This window comes from Lathamus discolor, chromosome 2, assembly GCF_037157495.1.
Source record: "Lathamus discolor isolate bLatDis1 chromosome 2, bLatDis1.hap1, whole genome shotgun sequence".
Taxonomy (NCBI): domain Eukaryota; kingdom Metazoa; phylum Chordata; class Aves; order Psittaciformes; family Psittacidae; genus Lathamus; species Lathamus discolor.
Genome location: NC_088885.1, coordinates 51,556,760 through 51,579,244, shown reverse-complemented (window position 1 = coordinate 51,579,244; position 22,485 = coordinate 51,556,760). Strand labels below are relative to the sequence as shown.

The following is a 22,485-nucleotide window of genomic DNA, read 5'->3' as shown; positions in this document are numbered from 1 at the left end:
CCCTGGGCACGGTGCAGAAGCCCCCCGAGCACGGCTCCACGGTGGCTCCCGAGAGCCCCTGCGCAGATCTCGGACCCAAGGCCCGAGGCGGCTGCTGCACGTCTGCGGCCCGACCGCCATTACACCGCGCACCACGGCCCTCCCCGCCCCCCGCGCGCGTGCGCGTTCCAGCCCCTCCACAGTGACACATGCGCGTTCCCGCCCAGCCCTGCCCGCAGGCGCAGCAGACAGGAGGTGGCTCAGCGCATGTGCAGAGGGCGCTGACGATGGCCGCGCACGGAGCTCCTGGGCCCTGTCTGGCCAACCAGCGGCGTCCGCTGCTCGCCCTCCCCGAGAGGGAGGGACCGGTCCTCCGCCATCCCATGATGCAGCGCGGGGGCGGTGGCGACAGCGACAGCGGTGGTGGCGGCCGCCGCCATGTTGTGGTAGTTTGTTGTTCTTCAGTGGTGAGTGCGTGCAGAGGGGCGGCGGGAGGGGGAACCGCCGGGCGCTGAATCCGAGCCTCTTCCCGTTCCGCGTTCCCCCCCTCCCCGCCGTTGGGAGCCGCCGCCGCCGCCTGGGCAAGACGAAGAGCTATGGCTGCCGCCCTAGGAGGAGGCGCAGGTGGGTGTCACGGCCTTGCAGGGCTGCGCCGGGGGTTCGGAGCGCTGCGGCTTAGCCTGTGGGAGCGGGGCCGGCTAGAGCCGCGGCGAGAGGCCTGGCCGGGGCGGCGGGGCTGAGGGAGCCGTGGGCTGCGCGGCCTTCCTGGGGCGGTGCCGCCCGTGCACCCCGCCACCTCTCGGTCTTCTGCCTGGGCGGGCGCGGCCAGCTGCGCCGGCGGGGCGCGGGTAGGGTGAGCCCCGTGCTGCCGCGGGGCAACAGGAGCTCCTCAGGCTCCGCAAGGCCTTAGGGGCTCCGCTCTTGCTGATGGGAGTCGGCGTCGTGCGCTGGTGGGAACTCTTGTGTTCCCTCGGCTGGGGCAGGGCCCGTGTTGCTGTTGGCCTTGCTTTCACTAGGAAGAACTTTTTTGATAAAGGCTGGTCAAAGTTGTCAGTTAATCCATTTACCCTTGTCTGTACAAAAGTGTGTTGATTTTAGTCTGTGTTTGTGTTCTGTAAGTAGGTGTAATGAAGAAGAGCATGGCTCAACCGTGTGATCACTCACCAAAGTGGTCAGATTGTTTGCATTGTTAGCTTAATTGGCTACAATGTACATACACACAATTAAACTTCTTATTAAAGCTAAATATCACAAAGAAATTCTCAAGTTTAGGAGTTGAGTTTGGGGAGAAGGTTAGGAAGGACAGCACTGATGGGTAAAACAGTAAATATCTTAATATCTTGGGCACTGTTTTAATGTTGTTAAATATGTTGCAATGTTAGTTATTTTACAAAAAACCTTGGTGCTAGAGCCTGTGGTTCAGATGAGTTACATGTGATGTGGAAGCAAAGTTTGTACGGATGTTCTGCTTCTGGGAGATTTTGTACTATTATGAGGACAGTAATTTAAATAAAGTGTCACTTTTGAGTCCTTTTGATTCTTGTGTTTAAAACTACTGCGAGGCAACTGAATGCGCCTTCATGTACAAAGGTATATGCAGCAAACAACCTTCAATGAAGTGGTGAAACCGCAGTTTCAAGACTATTTGTTTTTAGTTGTGGAGTACTGTACGTGTTTAGCCATGAGTTAGGTCCCTTTGTACTAAGTGGGCACAAGCAGTTTGTTCAGCATTAACACTGCTTATCAATAAATGGTGCAAATTATAAATACAATCGTTGCCCCATATAAACAGTGTTTGTCTAGCCTAGATGGTCACTATGCAGCGCTTGCATTAATGAAGAAACTAAGTGGTGTCACACACTTACGGCCATATGACTAGTCAAGGAAAATTCCTGTTTGAAGTTGTCAAATACATTTCTAAGACACAGTAAAAAAGCTTAGAATTTACAGGAGTGGTGTATGCAACTCTTCTTGGAAAGGGACTACTATCCCAAGTCAGTGGTACTCACAAATGGGAAAAAAGACCAGGAGTAAGTGGTTGTCTGTCTTAAATGTTTTTGATCAGTTGAAGTTTTAACTGTAGAATTTAGTGGTTTTTTTATATTTTGGGGGAGACGAAAAGACTTTAAAATATGGCGATACCAGCACCTTGTTTTGGTGTGGGGTTTTTTTATTTGTTTTTAAGGCTCTAATAATTGGTAAAATAGTACAAAATAGGTCTTGAGAAGGTAAATAGAGTGTTAATTTGATGACATTGCAGGGTAGCATGAGCAAGTTTTGGCTTTGAAGATGTAGATTAAAGTTTAAATTTTCTGTAAGGCTGTGTTGCATGGCTGAAAAAGAAAGTGAAATGGCTGTGTTGGCTGAACATTTAGATATGTTTGATGGAAGGAGGGTGATTTGTTGGACAGCATTTCTGGATTCACTGGTTATTTACAAGCTTTTAGGCTTTTGGGGAATACAGGCTTGATTCATAAGAATAAAGTATTTGTATGTACTTTTGTGACCATCTGTTGGTGAAGCTAAGTTTTCTAAGGGTGAAGGTAAAGGCTTTTTTGTGATAGGTTTCACAAACATAAACTGGAAAGTTTTCAGGTGGTGGTATCTGGGAGCTTCATGTAACTTCACAAATTCCTTTGCTATGTAGCCTGACTCAATTTACTTCTAATTCTAGAATGGCTGTATTGAACTGTAGAAGTTCAAGGTGTGTGTGCTAGTAATGACAAGGGACTTTAAGAGCTTATAGTTGCTTGTTAGTCTACTGATATGGTTAAGACAGCAGTTCCCAAACTTGGCTGTCATGTAAAAACAGAGTCAGAGCAAACATGTTGAATGTTGAGTAACATAATCTTACTCAAAGGGTGGCTGTAAAGAGAGTAGAAGCCCTCTATTCACAAGGAGCCACATGGAGAAGACAAGGATCAATGGCTACAAGTTGCATCAGGAGAGGCTTCCCTTGATAAAAGGAATACTGTTTTAATTCTGTTTTTACATAGAGAACAGTCAGTCACTGGAAAAACCTCCAGGGACATAATGAAGTCTACGTCACTGGAGGTTTTCAAGATGTGATTGGACTAGGGTGCTAGATAAATTATTTCATCTAGGCTTCCTGTCCCACAAAGGTTGGACCAGATGGTCTTTCAAGGTCCCTTCCAACCTGGGCTGTCCTATGATTTAGTGATCATCTGCTTATAGTATAATGTAATAACTGTGTTGTGTGGATGCTGACATTCTTTTCTTGGTGTTCACTGCAATTGGCTTACAGCTAGATTTTAAGCTTTTTAGGGAGAGATGGTTGTGGGGTAAACAACAGACCATTACTAAAACAAAGCAAGGAGCATGTATCTTGCTGGTCATACTGAAGTAAGGGAAAACTATTTGTAAGTTTTCTTCCTTTCAGATTAATTAACTTCTGATGAACTGCAGTACTCCACCAGACTTTTAGTGTAGATATTCTTGGGGTATGAATCATGACAGGGGTGGAGGAGGAGCTGAAGAGGGCTCTGTCTATATGTGTCTACCTCATATTCCTGCCGGAGGTCCTGTACCAAGAGTAGCTGAATGGATGTTTCTCTACCTCTGAGCCTGTTATGTTATTCCTCCAGCTTGAATTGCGCTGTCATCAGTTTAAGTACTGTAAGGGCTGCTGTTGTGCTTTCAGCAATGCAGTGGCTTTAAAAACCTTGTGAAGCTATTGATAAAAATTGGAAAAGCTTATACTGCTAGCACAGCAATCACCTTTCTCTGTGTTGTGGGTCACTGTCAAATTCAAAGATGTACTAAAAATTCTCTAGCGTGACAAATTCAGTTGAACTTGTTGTGCTTCAGGCTGTTCAACAGTAGCATACACGGGCTGGAAACAGATTCTGCATTTGTGCCTAGATGAAAGTGTGTGGAGTGCTGGCTGTATTTTCATCTCTCTGGGTATTGCAGCCTACTTTGTTAGGTGGACTGATACAGTTGGTCACTGTAACTTAGTGTGTGCATATTACAGTAGAACTCTTTCAGTGTCAAAGGCCTATAGCATTTGCAGCCATGAAATAAAAATATATGGTCATAGGCTACTCTACCAGCTAAGGACTAGTGCCAAAACCCATTACTGCTTGAATGAGCTTGTGGCAGGCAAATTTGCTTTAAACTGTAGCAATTTTTAATCTCTGTGCTTCTTTGACAAGCTTTCACTGAAAGTCTCATTATTCTGAATGTTCTCTCAGGTCATCTAAATTAAGCATACTATCACTTGTGTTTACAAAATCCAAACCATGCTTTGTTGTATGAAATACTCAACCTCAGATTTTAGGTCACATAGAACTTGTTTTCCAGAATAATTTAAGAAGATGGTTGTTAGTGACTTGGCCAAAAAACCTCCAAGTAATGTGTTTGGTCCTGTGTTATATTCTGCTGTAAGGCAGCCTCTGTTTTTACTGTAACTTTTGGTGACTATGAAAGATACTGGAGAGTTTCTGGAGAGTTGCAGTTTCTCATCAGTGTCCAAAGCCATTTGGGAGCTTTCATGTGGATTTCATTTAAGCTCTTGGCCATCATTCACTGTTCAACATTTGTGAGGCAAGGACTTTGAAAACATACTTGCTTTGGAAAAACATTTTAAAAATGTCAAAGCCAAGGAGACTTTGGAGTTGTTTTGGTTCTTTTTTCAATTTTTTTTTTTTTTTTTTTTGTGGCTTGATGGTTCCAGACAGCATATCATAGTTCTCTTCTTGCTTATTGTTAGTGGGTTGCTTTGCATCATAACAAACTCTCTAAAAAGAAAATTGTTTTTGAGAAGGTAAAAATAACTTCTGTGGAAATTTTCTACTTTGTCTCTTTGAGGAATTTAAACTCCATAGAGTAATTTGGAAAGAAAGCATGAAATACATTAGTTGGGGACCATGTTATGCAGTTGTTGCATTGTTATAAATACTTAAGGCTTCTGTGAGTGTTTACCAGTATAAAAGCTTTATGATGTCTGTTCCTGAACAGATAAACTAAACTGTGTCTGGGTGTGGTGTATTTGTGTTCTTTTACATAATGCAGTAATAGGAGTGAATGTGACTTCCCCCCCCCCCCCTTTTTAAGAATGGGTAGAGAGCTTGAGTATCTATAGTAAATGGGACTGCATTCATAGTGTGCTTCATAATGTCTTAGATTTACATCACAGGCATAGGAGTTCCTGTTGACCTTGTGTTTTTATTGCTGGATGCTGTCATGATTTGTTACCCAAAGTTTCCATTCAACCGATGTTAGTAAAGTTATATTGCCAGCCTGTGTTTTAGATGTGTCTGTTTCTCGTGAAACCTGTTACTTTTCTGTATTGCATAGCAAGAGATACTGAAATTCAGTTCACTACCAGGCAGAAAAATAGTATATAAATGTATATACTCAGTTCCAGAACACTGAGGCTTTACAATACCTGTATGTTGTGTAATCTTTTACAATAAAATATAAAGAAAAATATTCGTAGAAACAAGCTATTACGTAACAATAAGATGGTAATCTGTTTTTAAGCTGGAGACTTGTGCTTGAAATGCTGTCAAGTTGTTGTGTTGTGTTTTAAATGTGATACCAGGGAATGGGATGGGTCAAGATAGACTTACGTTCAGCACTAAATCTGAGCACAGAGAATTGTTATTTTTTCATGGGGTAAATAATTTTTTCCCTCTAGTTTTTTGTTGGTTGTTTTTTTTTTGTTTTTTGTTTTTTTTCCTAATGCCTCCCTCACTCTTACTTGCTCTGCCCCAAAGCAGTGTAGCTGAGTTACTTATTAAAAGACCTGTTAGGTAAAAGGTGTGTAATAAATTTTATGCATTGAACTACTGGATCATTGTGGCGTCTCTGTCTTGTTTCAGATAAGGAGACATCTTTGATGCTTTTTTGATGCCTGAAACTAATAGTATGTTTTATGTTCATCATAGTATGATATTGAGGCAAGATACAAAATTTTGAACTGTTAAGGTTTATGAGACAGCATGTGATTAGTGTTCCAGAAAGTGTGCAGGTGTATTTATAGGAAGACTAATGGTGCAGTCATCAAATGTTTTTCCTAGTTGAGAAGTCTTGGCCATCTCATTGCAGTAAAATACTCCAGCTTAGCAACAGTTGCTATGTAGGACTACCTTTTTAGGCTATATTGGTACCATTTTAAGATGTTTTAAGCTCTGCAGTGTTCTTACTGATTCACCTCCTACGCTTGTGAGACTTGACTGTGTAGCTTAGGACTTCCATTTTACATAGAAAAATGATTAGTGAAGGTTTTATTGAAAGGGTATCTACAGAGTTAAAAACTGCGACTGGCATAGCCAAAGAGGAAATGAGGCTTGTATTTTGTGGATTTCTAGTGTGGATGATTTGTTCTTATTAAGCAGTTCTGGGTATATATCATAAAACAACTGGAAAAAAAAAAAAGCTGTATAGAACAACTTTTAGCACTGCTGGTGCTACACCAGGGTAAGTGTAAAGCAAATAGGAACATTTTAATGTGGAGAACCAAGCATGTTTGGCTGTCTTTGTGCTTCTTAAGTTCAAACTTAAGCAGGGGAGATTTAGGTTAGAGATAAGGAAGGAATTCTTTCCTGTGAGAGTGGTGAGGCGTTGGAACAGTTGACCAAGGAAGCTGTGAATGCCCCATCCCTGGCAGTGTTAAAGGGCAGGCTGGACAGAGCCTTGAGCAACCTGGTCTAGTGGGAGGTGTCCCTGCCCAAACTAGACAATTTTAAGGTCCTTTCCAACCCAGGTCATTCTGTGATTCTTCTGGTTCACAGCTGGCCAGAGCCTTCTGAGGCAGACTGGCCTTCCAAAGCAGCCTGCATTAGTCAGTCTCTGCAGCATCCTGCAGCTTCTCTGTCACTTTGATAATGGTGATTTTCCTGCAGTAGGAAGAGCTATGCGGTAGATTATTTCTTTTGTTTTCCTCTATAACTGGCCTGCCCTGCTCCCTTAGTCAGTTAGTGCTTTTTGGTATTTCGTAGGGCTTAGTGTGGTTTGGTTGGGTGGTTTTTTTTTTTTTGTTTGTTTGTTTGTTTGTTTGTGGGTTTTTTCCAGTTTTTTTTTTCCAATCCTTCTAGTGCTGCCTGGAAGTTAGAGAGGAGGCTTAGTGTACTTAGTGATCACCTGTTAGGATCTTACAGTTGATACCCAGCTAATGTGCATACACCTTGGTAAGGTTTGCCAAGAGAGCCTTGCCTTGAAAGGAAGAGCTGTACCATTGCGTTGCATCTCTTAGCAACAGTTGCTGTATATGACTGCCTTTCTAGGCTGCACTAATGCTGCTGGAAGAAACACAAAACCTCTTCCAGCTTCTACAGTGGACGTTTTCCTGCTTAAAAAGCTTAAGTTCATGGATTCCTCCCTTTTTTCTTCTCTGTTCACCTCCTACACAGTACTGAGAATTATATAGGTATATATAAGTCTTTGGCTGTTGCTGTTAGTGGTTTTGTGCTTTGCTGATGCTGAGTGTTCCTCTTTCTATACAAGTTAATGTTTTACAGGCACTTAACCATGCTTGACGCAGACATTGACTTGAGTTTCTTAAGGAGAAACATCCATAAATGTTATGCTGATTGCTGTTTACTGCTCTTTTGTTTTACCTAGACAGGTAGAAGAAAATGAAAATATGTGTAGTGTCAGAAATGTAAAAAAAATGATGCCTCACTGAGGTTTGCTAGGTATCAGATCACATTGCTGGTGTGAGGCCTGTGTCTATTGCAATACTTGCTGTCTCACAGATGATGAAGCTGGCAATGAATGCTATTTGTAGATGCATGATTGTTGTGACCTTCTTTTCTAAAGGAGAGCTACAACCTGCTTTGGGCTCTGACAGTACTTAATGTCAAAATAGCATAATTTGTAATGCTCATTGTCACTGTCAGCTGTCGTAGAACAAATAAGTATAAAAAAACCACAAAAAACTGTCTTCCTCTGTCCCAAAGATCTTTGTATCATTAGAGTGTGATGAGACAGGGAGAGATAAGGACAGGGCGGTGGTGGGGACCTAGGTGAAGTGGTTCCTATAAGCTGTGGTCACCACACACAGGTTGACCAGTCATTTTTGAGGCTTTCGTATGCATCCTGCTAGACTTGTGAAAAGGGCTTTGTATGGATGTAACTCAGCTTTGGATTTTGATAGGGGTTGCTCAAAACCAAGGAATAGGTAGTGAGAAATTTGGAGCAGCTGGAAGAGCTGGAGGTTTGTGATACTGGTATCATGATAGAGTGGATGTCTGGCTCTGCACTAGAAACTTGACAGGCATGTGGACTCTCTTTTGTATTGTTTCTTTACTAGTAGTAATACTAGGTTGTAGCACTTGTATGGCCATTGAACTTCAATATCTGGCCTGGAAAAGTACTATGAATTGTACTGAAGAATGATGATTTTTGCTGTAGAGAGATCTCAGCAGAGATAAAGGGTTTGGCACATAACTTTTCTAGATTTAAACCTGTTTGACGTAAAGGTCCACGTGTGTATGAATTGTGTGCTGAAGAGCTAAGATCTTCAAGTGGTGCTGGTTTATAATGCAGCTCTCTGGAGTTCTGCAAGTGGTGCCTGGCATGAAAAAATACTGTATCTTGCAAGCAAGCGGGCAATGCTTAAAAAGAAGCTAGGTCTTTCTGATAGTGGTGTCTCAAGCTGTGTTAGTCAGCATGTGGACACTGTAGTTTTGGGCTGCTGCAAAAGCAGTTACCTCATTGCCTTAAAAATAACCCACAAACTAAAAGAAAAAAACCCACTTTGGAGGTGTTTATGTCAAGTCAGTGGGTTACTGCAATCCAACTCTAAGAACAATTACAGTGCAGGATACTTGCACCCTTAAAATGGCAATGCAGTAGAGATGCAATTGCCTAAAGAAGTTGTGGCTGCCCCATCCCTGGCAGTGCTCAAGGCCAGGCTGGACAGGGCTTTGAGCAACTTGGGCTAGTGGAATGTGTCTCTGTCCATAGCAGGGGATTGGAACCAGGTGAGCTTTGAGGTCCCTTCCAACCCAGACCAGTCTGTGATTCTGTGGTAGTCAATGCAGTATGATTTTGAATGACCATAAGGAGAGCAAGGTGGGGCTTGTTTTTAGTGGTGTGTTTTTTTTGGGTTTTTTTTTTTTTGTTGTTGTTGTTGTGTGGGTGTGGGGTTTTGTTTTGTTTTTTTTTTTTTTTTTTTTTTTTACTTTTTTGTTTTTTGTTTTTTGTTGGTATTGGGTGAAGCTAGTTAACTTATGTCTGTCTGGCTTTCCCCTGTGAGTGAAACAGGAATTGGAATAGAAGGAGTTTGCAGAGAAATGTGAACTGACAGTTTGTTTCTATGGTGTTAGCCAGTAAATTAGTTTAAATATAGAAGATTAGTTAAAAACATAGAAGTATCTGTAGGCAGTAAAATGGGGAACCTGATAAAAAGTAATTCTATTTAGCTACTGTTTCAGAATAAAAGAGTTGCCGCACTGGGCTTGGCTTGCATCATAATTCATACAGGGCAGTCTTATTTTCATAGCTATTTATGGCTGAATTTCGTGGTTTGAAAGCTCTTAATTTAGTGACACTGCAAGAACTGAATTTTGTATTTTTGATGTTTTTACATCTTCTTAAACTTAGTTGGTCACTATCACTTGTGTTTTGATAATATGAAGAAAGAAGTGAATAGGTTTGTCATTGCATGTGGGGAATATTCGCTGAAGGATACCGAGTTGAATTTAAAGAGTTGAAAACAGATTTGGTTTTGAAGTTTCACTGAAAAAACACAAACACCCAAAAGACCAATTTACCCTTGACATTGTACTTGTTCAAGGAGTCAAATCCAAATAGAGTCAGGAGACTGACCGGGTATATGGCATCTTAGTGATCATAATTTCTGACTGTCAGACTGCAAGGACTGGATTGCTTAATCTCCTGTATTTTGCAGACCATAAAACTGCAGTGGGTTTCTCGTTTAAACGTAACGTTCATTTGTGCATTTGTTTGACTCTTACAGAAGTAATTAAAAGGTGCGAAAAGACGCTAAATCCAGGTGTGCCTTCTCTGCTGGGCTTTAGCCACAGGATGGGAGAGTGAGGGTTGTGTGTTTCTGAAAGTGTGTGCTTCCAGTTTGCAGATGATAGAGACATCTGGGTGTCTGAACAAAGCAGCTGAGCTTTGCATTTCTTTTGCAGATAAATGGAAGATTTAAGATTTTTAAGTAGCAAAATTATAATTTGCAAACTAATCTATGCAAGAGTAATTTGTGATTTGACAGGCTAAAGTGAGGGTACTTGCTGAAATATATGGAGCACCAATTTTATCTTGGAAGGCATGTTCTATGCTTAGGTACCTGGAGTAACCTGCTTCAGTGACTTCTAATGGTTGTAATGCCCCAGTTGAGATAATTGATGGTGTATTACACCTGACTCCTCTGTGCCAGGTGGCCTTGTGCTGACCTGAAGTTTACTCCTATTTACAAAGAGCCTTTGCAGGCTCAATGTAGGTAGATAAGCTTGTGGCCCCCAAGGCAAGCAGGGAACTGGCAGATGTCATTTCCTTCATCTCTGTTGCACCTCAGTTTTGTGCATTCCTGGGGAGTGCCTGTCTCTGGAGTTACCTTTGTTGGCAAAATTTTCCAGTGATTTATCTCATGTTCTATCTGTTTTCCTTGGGTCATCCTCAACTCAGTGGTGAAGAGGGAAAGCTGTATAGTATATTACATTTTTTTAATTAATGAGGCATGTTGGTATTTATCAGCTTTCCTTATGTTAACATGGAAAGCAGAAAAAGGTATTTTTTGCATCTTCTGAAAAACAACCTGCACCAAATAATCCTGATTGTATGGTTGTTTCAGGAACCTTTCAATTCAGTGAGAATTCTTTAATGTAGTCACCTGTTTTGCAGATGATGACTTTGATCAGTTTGATAAGCCTGGTGCAGAAAGGTCTTGGAGAAGAAGAGCTGGAGATGATGACTGGGACAGGTAGGTAGAATACTTTCACATTCAGTTTCTGTGCGATGAATTGCATTGCTGTTTTCCCATTCTGTCATTTTGTATTCTAACATTTACAGCAGCACACATTTAGAAACTGATGAAGATGTTGGTGGTTATGCATGTCAGCTGATGCTAGATTGTGCCAAACATATACTTGCCTTGAGGAATATAAGAGCACTATGAAGAGATACCATTTAAATTCAGATAAATACAAAGTATTTGTGGTGTGTAATTAACTTTGCAATTACTGTTCTGGTTTTCCTTTTAAATATTTAGTAGATCCCAGTGATTTAAGTAGTTAAATTTTTGCTACTACTTGAATTTGTCCAATTTTTTTAATTTTTAATGAGATGTTTAAATTCTTATCCTCAAAGTCCTACTTCAGTTTTATGTTTGGGAAGAATAATGGAATGCAGGTGTGGGCTTCTATTGAAAAATATGGCTGCTGTAAAGATTTAAAGTATGCATGAACTTAGTTATTTTGGGAGAGAATAAGAACATGTTCTTTTATGTGAAGGCACTCTAACTGGGAGGACTTAAATCAAGCTACTGAGCTACTGGCTAGACCTGCCTGTTTATAGGGGAAAACATTTCACTTTTGTGGTTGGTTGGTTTTTTTTTTTTTTTGGGGGGGGGTTTTCTCTTTTTTTGTAGTTATCACTCCTTTTTAGTAAAAGAGAGACTTTTTCAGATTTTGCCAGTGGTTTTCACTATAAAAAGGAAAAAAATCCCAAACATTAAAATAGATTTTTGTCTTTTCTAATAATAATTCCAGGGATTATAATAAAAAAAATTACTGTAAGTACTTTTCCACTGAGCTGAGCCCTTGGATCGAATCAGGTACTCTACATTTATTGTCATTCCAGAGGAATTAGTTTCCTCTTCTGTGCTTTTCTGCTGGGTTAAGTGGGTAGTTTTCATTGCTCTAAGAGGTGAGTAAGAAGGAACAACGGATTTGGACAATAGCTTCAGTGTATGGGGTGTTCTGCTGTACACTGGTGAGGGGTGTCTGTTCTCTCTCAAGGCAGCACAGCTGTTTGAGGGCTGGCTGCTGAAATGCAAGGGACAGATCCAGTGTGAGAGTGTAATTAAAATAACTTTTTCAGGTTGGGTCACTGTACTGTGCTGCCTCCCAGCCCCAGCTCTGGGTATTCAGAACTCCTAAAGTCAATATTACAGGCAAAATGTATTAGAATATTTTCTGAACTTTTTGCCTTCACTAACTTAATTGTATGAACAGATGAGATTTTAGATGCTGGCTGCCCACATCTATGTTTAGCTGGCCTACTCTTATCACTTCAGAAAATTTGGAAGCATCAAACGGTTGCTGTATTGCAAGTTGAAATCTTATTGCCAATGGTAAAAATTTTAAGGTGCAGTGCTGGAAATCCAGAAAGTCATCTTGTTGGTAATTTCAGAAAATGTTGTGGGGTTATTTATGGGTTTTGTTTGTTTGTTTTTCCAGCTTTACCTAATAGAACAGTATTTGCATGTGTTGGATTTTTTAAATATAGTAATTATGTGTAGATGGAGCTGTCTTTGGAAATGTCAGGTTCTGTGGTTGTCTGGGCAGTTACGAATGCTGTACATGGATATATTGTTGCCTTCTGTAATTGCTTGAATTTTTTAACTACTGGCTTAATGCAGTATAGGACACAGTTTCTTGAAGATGGTAAAAAAGCTGAATGAACACTTTTTTTTTTTTTTAAATCCATCATGCTTTGTTTTGAATCCTAAATAATTTAGTGGGGAATGGTGAAGGGGTTATGCTGTTAGTCATATATCTTGATCAACCGTTAACTCTTGCTGTGTTGCTACTTAACTGAGTCCTATCTCCAAGATGTGTAAATAATTTTGAATTTCCAAATCTCTCTCCCAAACACATGCCCCTCTGATTTGGGAATACAAATGTAACATTGTTCTTGGAGAATTTTTCCCATTACTTTTTTTTTTTTATGAGTTCTTTTCCTGAAACACTTGTTGCCTTGCTACTGCTCATGTTTAATGAGGCATGCTCATGAAATTGGAGGCCAAAAAGGGCCAGTCTGACATCTTTATCACGGGCTGTTAATTTATATCTTTAGCTCTGTAAAGAGCCCAAAGATTTGGTTTGGGAAAAAGATGCAATTCTGGTGTTATCCTATGAGATGATAGGGCTGATTTAGTGGTTGACTTTTGCTGAAACTCGCATGTTCTAACCCTTCTATGAGTTTATTAGTTTCTCTACACTGTCAGAAAACTTTCCACATTTGTTGTCTCTTTCTTTTTTTTCCTGTTACTTTCTCTTCCACATTTAGTAAGCTGAATTTATTCAGTGAGGGAATGTTGAGTATTGCGAGTTCAGGAAGGGGAGGAAATGGATCTGTCTGCTGTGAGAGCAGTGAGAACTTTTAGATTATTTGAACACTAATTTCCTAGAATTGTGTTTTTTGGAAAGACCTTTGCGTCTTGATGGTAGTGAAGGTGAGTTGCCTTTGGAACAATCACAGATAAGTACTTTTATTCCAGTTTAGTTTATGTGGCGTTGTGTGGTGTCAGATTGCAACCATTCATTTTTGTCTGTTTTTCTCAGCTAGCCTAAGATATTTTAATATTTTTTTGAATTTTTTTTTTTTTTTAATACTCAGATCTGGTAACTCTGATCCCTCTTCTTTCTGATAGATAACTTGAGATTTGGATAGCTTAAAAGAAGCTTGAAATGGGTCTGCTTTACTGTGTAGGCTTTTCACTGTTAGTTTTTTCAGAAAGTTACCATGGTAAGTTTTCTTCTAATTTATCAATGAAAATATTGAGTGACAGTGAATATTATAATAGGTTTTGAGGGGCATTCTGTGAAAGACTTTTCTGTCATGAGCTTCACTTATGTGCTAGTGCTTAGATAATTTAATCTTTCCCTTTTTAATTCATTTTTTTGTTTGAATTCCTTACTACCTGAGCTTGGTTTTCATCATTGAATGCTATTATAACATGTGGTTTTACTGTCTTTTGGAATTTCTCTAGTGAAGTTTTGTTAAAAACTGTCAGTGGTGGACCATAGTGCTGGGAAATACTTTCAAACTTTTTTGTGCATTTGTCAGATTAGTGAAGAGGTTAGTGACTTTTTTCCTGCTTCAGTTTTGGTTCTAAATTTTTCGGCACCAATTTCTATTAGGTTTTCTGTCCCTGAAATAAAGACCTTAAATTCTGGTGATTTGGCTCTTTGGAATGTGTATGTTTTATGTCTCAAGTTTTGTTTAATATTGCAGTGAACACAAAGCAACTGGTATTTGTTAATGTTGAGTCATTCCTGGAACTGTTTGAGATCAGCAACTATGGTCAAATACTGTGTACTCATGATAACATCCTATTTAGAGCTGATTTCTAATATAATCTGTTCCTGCATTATCTGTGTAGGAACCAGCTCTGAACAAGGTTTATCCAACTGCAAAAATAACTCTTGGCACTGATTTACGTCTTGGGATTACCTCCCAATTTTCCAGTATTTCTTTTGTCATCCTAAAGAACTCTTCTACAATTTCCTCTTCTGTTCGTATAGCCTATTCTCACTTTTGGGTATTTAATTTTGATGTAGTAGCTAAGGCATGGGGGGGGGTGTTTGGTTTTTGAGGTGCTGGTAGAGTCTCCTTCTTGAATTACAGCTCATGTCAAATCACTGGCATTTTATTATTAAGACATGCATGTTCTAACACAGGCATTTGTGAGTTGTGTTTATTATAGAAGGGGGAATCTCTTTACTCCTGTCACTGGGTAATTCTTCCCCTGAAGAAAGAATGAGATTAAGCAGCTGTCCTAAAGTTTAGCTTAATCTGGACTGTAGTTCTTTGTGTTGCATCCTATTTATGGGACAGATGCTACTTGATGGCAGAAGTTTTGTAAGCCAGGTATTTCTATGCTTCCTGAATTCTTAGCCACACTTATAGACGGTGAAGCATGCATCTGATTTTGTTATTCTACTAATGTCTGTTTGACCTCGCTCTCAATGTGAAGTGGAGGGAGTATTTATGAAAGATCTAGGCCTAAATGGCCTCCCAAGCCAGCTGGTCTCCCAGTGGCTCCTTGCTGAAGTGCAGTTGGGCACTGAGTCTTGCCCTCAGGACACTGCTGTCACTTATTTCCTGAGGAGATGGGAACCAACAGTGTGGAGACTATGCCCACGTGGTCTTGAAGTGAAGGATCTAGAGTGGGGACCTGGCTAAGTGTACTTTAAATGTCTGTGCTTTCTCTAGGTTTATGTGCTGTGTTATAGTTTGGGGGACATGGAAAGGAGAGCATATGAAAATAACTGCCCAACAATGGTCTCAAGATGTACAGTCTATTATTTAATTTAAAATATGTTTCTCGTTTTTCAACTTCTTAAATGCTTTGGTAAAGGAAAGCTTTGTGCAGACTCAGCATCAATTCTCCTCAAGTTAGTTTTTTAAGATGTATATCCTGTATGGTGTTTGTTTCTGTTTTCTGAGATTCAGCTTCTGAAATTTGTTAATGTTTTCCAGTGAACTTGATGATGACTTGCTTGGAGAGGATTTGCTAACTGGCAAAAAGGTAAGAAAGAGATGTGCATTGAAGTGAAGTGTTACAAATACTAAAATATTAATGTTACTCAACTTGCCAACTTCAGTTGTTTGATATGGCCTCTTATGTATCTTATGATCACCTCCCTCAAGCCTGACAGCCATAGGTACCTGAGGTCTGCCCTGTAGCCAGATCTGCACCCAGAGCTCTGTTTGCTTTTGTGAATTACCTCCAAGTGTGTCTCTTTAAAATACGAGTTTTAGAAAACCTGTACTTTTTTTTTCTCAGATATTTCTTCTTGTAACACACTTTAAAAAGGAGATGGTTCTCAAAATTGGTTCATACTTACTTAATTAAAAACACAAACCCAAAAAATCAAAGAAACCCCAAATGAATTAAAAAAAAAAAAAACCAAACCAAAACTCCAAACCCAACAAAACTCCCACCCCCCAAAAAAACCACCAGAACAACCAAATCAACCCCTCATGCCTCCAGTTATGCCTCCTGAGTACTGATTGGCATTCTAGACAATTTACTTCAACTGCCAGTTTCCTGGCTATTAAAAGTTAGTTATCAAAGTATGGTATTTACCATACTTATGGTATTTACCAGAGAGTAAATAAAAAAGCAATCAGTGATGTCTATTAAAGGTCCACTCAGTGTACGCAGTACACTACTACTTTGTCTGCCAAGTAGGCAGAGGTTTTCTCTTCTACAGTTAGGGAAGAATACAGAGCAGCTAGCACTGGAGAACGTAAATGAGCCGTTCATGTCTGCTGCAGACTCCTCACTCAGGTACCTATTTCCAAAATGGAACTCTCAGAAAGGAACTGCATGTTTGGATTTGCCAGATACCTGCAGAAGACAGGACTTCTGTTTGGGAAATCAGAACTAGCTAGTCTCCTCTTCTTCCACTTTATCTGCTAAATAAATTAATCTAGAAAGTAATTTTCAGTGTTTTAGTTGGAGATGAATGAGTTTGTGAAGAAACCCAGATCTAGTGAAAGTTGGGTTTTAATTGATGATGTTTTTTACAATCACACTTTGAATGTTTCAAATTCAAAATAATTTCTTTAAATTATTTTGCAAGAAATCCCTATTAAAGGTACGAATTTCCTTTGCCTCATGTACTGGTTTAAAAAAATAAAATTCCAGGAGGATAGGGATTGCACATGTGTGTGTCACACAGTTATCAAAAACATAAGCAGTTAATATTGCATATGTGTTCGTAGTTGAAATGTGAGTTGATAAAGCTATTTATTTATATTAAAACAAATGGTGTAAATATTAATACTAGATTTCTCTCATGTATTATGTGTTCTTGTTTTTTTTCTATTCTTGGTTTCAGTTTGCCATATTACAGGGCTCTGAGCAGTGTCTGTGGGTATGGACTCATATGATGGAGTAATAATAGATTTCTCAATAAATTTTTCCTGGGCTAAATAGGCTAAACTTGCTTCTACTTCATCTCATCCCAGTACTTTTAGATAAATCTACTCTTATACAACCTTTCTTCCTCTACTAATTTAGAGATGGAAATAATGTTGCTTAGCAAAACTACAGTTACTTCCTCCTAGTGGGTAATTACTGAAAAAAAAAATAAAATATAAGTGAAACAACTGAAAGTATAATAGACAAAAGTATCTCTGCTCTCTAGAAACTGCAGGAACATAGATTTTCCTGTCTGATGCATCAAGGTCACAAGGCAGCATACTAAAGCTAACCTTTCTTTCTTCCTGGCATTTCTTAAGTGATTTGTTGTCTTTGGCTGTATTTCGGAATGCATCAATGATAAGTGTTGATATCTAGGCAGATCTGAGTTTTGTAAATGTCCATAAGACTGTCATATATTTATTTTAATATTTGTTGTTTTATGTTGGCCTATTTTTATCATCAGATGAGGTAATCATGATATGGTTTTAGTCTGGGTTCTGTTTTTTTTTTTTTACAAAAAAATACCTAAATGTTCAGAAATGTCAACAGTTTTGGTACCTAGTTAGTTGAAAGTTTATATCCTTGATGTTCATGATTTTTTTCTGAAACCTAGAATCAGTCAGACTTGTCAGATGAAGAGCTGAATGATGATCTTCTGCAAAGTGACAACGAAGAGGAACAAGAATTTCGGTATCTCTTTTCTAAATTTTGTATTTTGGATAACTCAAAGCCATCTTAATTTTAAAAATATATCTTGCCTCCTAAGATCCTGAGAAGGGGAGCTTTATAGTTTGTAATGCTTGATTTGTAACTGAAATATATATGTACAACTACACACCAGAAAATTTTGTACAGTTTATAGGCTTAAGCAGGTACTTCCATGGGATTTTTCTGAGGATCCTACCCTGTGAATACTCTGTGGTGATACAGCTCCACAACTGAATTGCGGGCAGTACAAGTCAAAATCAGTGTCCAGACATTTTTGCTCTTCGTGTTGGACTGAAGGGGAAGGAAGATGCTTGTGATGCAGTGCTGCTTTTAATGACCTGTGTGTTTTGTTAGCTTTTTCTTTACTTGTTTTATGAATATATATATATATTCCTCTGAGATCTTTCTATTCTTGGCTAGAATGGGATAAGGATTCCTATGCCTGTGTTGGATTGTTGAGGGTATATTGAAATAACTCAGACAATTTTCCATTACTTGTTTTCTTCCTTGCATGAGTGAGGGTTGGACAGTTCCCTTCAAAATGGGGAATCACAGTTACAATCCTTGCTGATGCTTCTCTGGATTTCCTCCTTGTGAGCCTTGGGCAGCAGGGATGGCTATGTGACTGCATGAGTCAATGAGAAAGTACCTGAAGTGTGATAATATTTATCAGTGGAAGCATGTTCTTGTAGACAAGTCTTGCATTTGTAGAGGTTTTATTGCCAGAGAGTAAGCTTTGCTCCACTCCTTCTACTCTCTATTTGCATTGAAACTCATTTATGCCTCTGTAGTTGGGAGGATAATGATAATCCTGGATAATGTCTTCATTTTGGTGTTAAATTTTCTCTGTCTCATAGATGCAAATAGTTCAAAGCTGCCTAGATCTTGTTCCCCTAAACACAGGAAGACAGTGAATAAGAATGTAGTTTAAAAAAAAAAACCAAAACAACAAACAAACTTTGGGTTTCCTTGTATGCAGAGCCCTCAAATCAAGAAGAGCTGTTCCCCCTGCTTTTCTAGCTAGTCTGCAGTTGTTTGGTTGCTCTTGTATGTACTGATGGCACTAGTTATTGTAAACAGTGAATTTTGAGTTTTGCTTTTTCTCCAATGATAAACTTGCCACTGTCTGTATTGATTTTATTTTTTTTACAGTGTCTGTGCCAGTGTTGTTACAAAGTTAGAATAAGTCTTCGGCATTTAAATGACAGTTCTTGACTATAGGTATTTTACATTATTTTTTGTAGAACATAAAATGTCATAAAAATGGAAGTTTGAATTCAAGATAATCAACAAGGAAAAATAATTCATTTAATTAAAAAAAATTACTAGCGTGTTCTGAAAGATTGGGATAACAGATGCAGTTATAATAATTTTATGTATTTTTTGTTAGTCTTGGAGTTAAAATTAAATCCAGTCTGCTTTGGTTACTAAGCAGGACTTTTGCCAGTTTGACCTGCTAAACCATCTGGTTGGTTTGATTCCCCTGGTCAAATAGCCTGCAGCTGGTGATAAGCTGCATACAGTATGCATTATAAGAATATGGCATGGAGTCAAATAGCATATGAGGTATAATTTTGCCTACCAACTTGGAGAATTTGCATTTGTTGGCTTTGTTCTGCTAAATCTTTGTGAGTAGTTGACTGTTATGCTTCAACCTCTGAATTTTTCCCCCCTTATACCATAGTTCTCAAAGTGTCACAGTTAGCCTCAATGCTACATCTGGCATACTTGCATCATATGATCTCTCTGAGACCATCAACGATCCATCGCTAGAACATGAGTCTGAGTATGACCAAGGGGAAGATGAAATTGGTTATGACAAATCTGAAGCATCTGACGTATATGCTTCAGAGTATGCAGAGGAAGGACATTATGAAGGCAATGATCCTGAGCTGACTGAAGACCAAATAGAATATGGAGAAGAGCATGGAGAAGAAGATGAAGTGCTAGACCTTGAAATCAATGAACCCCTAGATGAATTTCCAGTGAGTTTTCTTTTTTCTATTGTATCTTCAAAGGTAACACTGGTTCACGTGCACAGGATTTTAGACTGATTTGAAATCTGTTTACCTCCCTAGGGAGGAGGGGGAAATTAGACCTATTATCACTGTCTGCCAGTTTCTTTATCTAGCCTGTGACAAAGTTTGTGTTGACAGCTTGTTTGGCAGTAGGTAATGCTCCTTTGTCATGCTGGAAGGCAGTTTGGAATCATGACCTTGAGGATTGTATCCTTAAGGAAGAAAACAGCTTTGTGTGGTGCAGATACACTGCCAATTGTTAGAAGTACTTAATGCAAAAGCTTTTATCCAGGCTTTAGACAAGATCTGATAAAGTCCTTCGAAGGTGAAAAGATTATTGACCTGCTAAAGACATCTTTAAGGTGCTAATACCCCAAAGTGATTGATGTCCTGCTCGTTCATCCTTTTTGTAACTGAGAACTGTCTAAACCTGAATAAAGAGATTGGAGGTTAGTTCAGAAAATGTCACCTGCATAATTCAATATAATTTAAACAGTGTATTAGAGAACATGCGCTGGCTTTAATTGTTAGTGAAATTATTTAATCTTAATTAAAACTGTACGTGATCAGTGAGGTGTTTTCAAATACAAGCAAACTTAAAAGGTTTTGATGTCATATGTAAGCATGTGCAGAATGTTTTAAGAATGTTTATATTTTCCATGGCGTAACATCTGATGTTAATGTGTATGTGCTATTGATACATGTTTCCTTTGGTAAGAAAGTACTGCAGTGCTGGCTTCATGATTTTATAAGAAACGGGAATAGAATACAGAAATAGATGGGGCAAACAGTAGTAAATGGGATCTTTGACACTGAAATCTGAGTGAAAACTGTTATAGTTATTTTTTTTTTTTATAATTATACCTTATATGTCACTTATAATTGACAGTTGTGATAGCTACAGTACTTCCAGTTCTGAAATCAATAACAGTGCATACAGTTGCCATCTGTTAATGGGTTTATGATTCTGTAAAGTTGGCCTCTGTCTTTTCATCTGCATGTGTTACTGCCTTAGGATGAAGATTACATGCAGTCATATAATGAGCAAGGAATGGAAGAACAAGAATATACAGCTGATGAGGAACTGGAAGAATCCCACGCAATGGCAAATGAATCAGAAGTATGTTGTGTGTTTAATGGATACTTAAAATAACTATTTGTTCCAGAATTTGAATTGGTAGAATTGTCCATATTGCTGGGTAAGAAGTGATGCAGCTTTGCTGTTACTGGTGATACTACTCTTTATATAAGATGAATTGCAATAGCATCTGTATTATCAGATACACCAGATCCCGTCACTCTCTTGGCATCAAAATCATAAGGGAGAGCTCAAAATGTCCATATCTAAATGTAGTTTCAACATCAGAAACTTCAGGGGCCCTTTTGGCAGGACAGTGATAGTAATACTGCATACAGTCTGTTAAATTGGTAATAGCTGTGGTGCCTTGCTTTCCAGGTGGTTAATTTGCTGCTCTTGGGAGTGTGGATACAGTTCTTGGGTATCCTGTTTTGAGGAGGAGTGCGAGTGTGGAAGATTCTATGTTAGAAAGGCATAGTTTGTTTTTCTGAAAGATGTGTTGGGATTGAAATTTCTGTGAAGTTTTATCTTTATTGTTTGATTAGGGAAAGTATGAGTTCCTTCATTTGTAAGAGCAAAGCTTATTCCAAAACCTGCCAAATATATGCTAACTAGTTATAGCCTGGATCAGTAGTGTACGTGTTACTAATTTGCCAGTAGATTTTGGTGTGGGATTTATTTCCTTTCCCCACCAGGAATCTGCTTTAATATTACTTCTTTTTGCAGTTCTTAATTAAATAGGATTGAGTGGATTACCTGCTGAGAAGTGTAGTCAGAGTGTGTTCCCTCTTTGGAGCTTTAACTCATCAGAAAATTAATTCCTCAAAGACACAGCAGTGTTTTATTCTATGAAAATGGGTATGCTGTGATACTCAAGTTGTATCAAACTTGCTATAATAAAGTAACATTATTTGCTAGGTAGAGAGATGCATCGAAAGGGGCTGCCTGCATTTTTCGATCTTTGCTGTTGCAAGCATGACAACTTACACCAAATATACCTCAATGTAGTTAATTTCCTACTTTCTAAGTATTAAATCTACCCTTCCAAATAACTGTGAAACGCTTTTTATTGATTCACTGCATTATGTACACTTTCCTTCTGGTGTTTTAAAAGCAGATTGATGCGTTTGTGCTAACTGCAGCCACAGTCTGTATGAGACGATGAATGCATTGCACATTGTGTAAAGTTTTTCTAAGTACATAGTTGGGTTTCACTGTCAGACTTACTGCTTTAAAAAAGCACAGCTTCATTTTCAGAGTGTGAACTAAAGAGAATTCATAATGATCATGTCTTTGTCCAATTCAGAATGAAATTGCTTTCGTTCAAAAATTAATAGTAAAGCAAGTTTTTAATTGATTTTTGTTAACAGAGCTTCTAGAGGGTTTGTTAATCATATAACATGAATCTTTTGGCCACGTCTTTATTCAGTTATTCTACATTCTGCCTTTATTCTGGTAGCTTGCAGATTGCCACAGGTTTCTTGTTTCCAAAATGCCATCTTTTTATTCCGTTATTAATTCCTATGTAGTTTACTTATATTTGGCAGGAAGCTCACAATTGCACCTCCAAATGAGAACACCTCCAAATGAGAACACCACCAAGAGAAGAGAACCTTTGAGGAGCATGCACTTTTGGGTATTACATGGTTAGATGCATGCCTCCAGCTCTAAGGAGTTTTGTTCTTTATTCGAGTATTATATAACAGCACTCCTCCTTAAATCTCAGAACATTTGCTGCTTGTAAATGAGGGTAATTGTTGACATTCTTCTGTAGAAAATGCAACACAAGAATGGACCTGTAATAGATGTGGTACAAATAAATGGCA

The 22,485-nt window shown here is 39.0% G+C and overlaps 1 protein-coding gene across 5 annotated transcripts in view; it reads left to right on the top strand.

Moving 5' to 3' along the window:
• Positions 1-347: 347 nt before the first annotated feature.
• Positions 348-22,485, top strand: part of RBM33 (RNA binding motif protein 33) — a 104,854-nt gene continuing 82,716 nt past the window's right edge. For 3 of the 5 annotated variants that reach the window (XM_065666809.1, XM_065666808.1, XM_065666807.1), the window contains exons 1-6: positions 348-603; positions 10,819-10,897; positions 15,403-15,451; positions 17,469-17,545; positions 19,248-19,548; positions 20,597-20,701. In XM_065666809.1, coding sequence (XP_065522881.1) covers positions 576-603; positions 10,819-10,897; positions 15,403-15,451; positions 17,469-17,545; positions 19,248-19,548; positions 20,597-20,701 — 639 coding nt within the window. In that variant the 5' untranslated portion in view covers positions 348-575. The remainder of the gene's footprint in view (positions 604-10,818; positions 10,898-15,402; positions 15,452-17,468; positions 17,546-19,247; positions 19,549-20,596; positions 20,702-22,485) is intronic. The other 2 variants (XM_065666810.1, XM_065666811.1) reach the window with 1 other exon arrangement.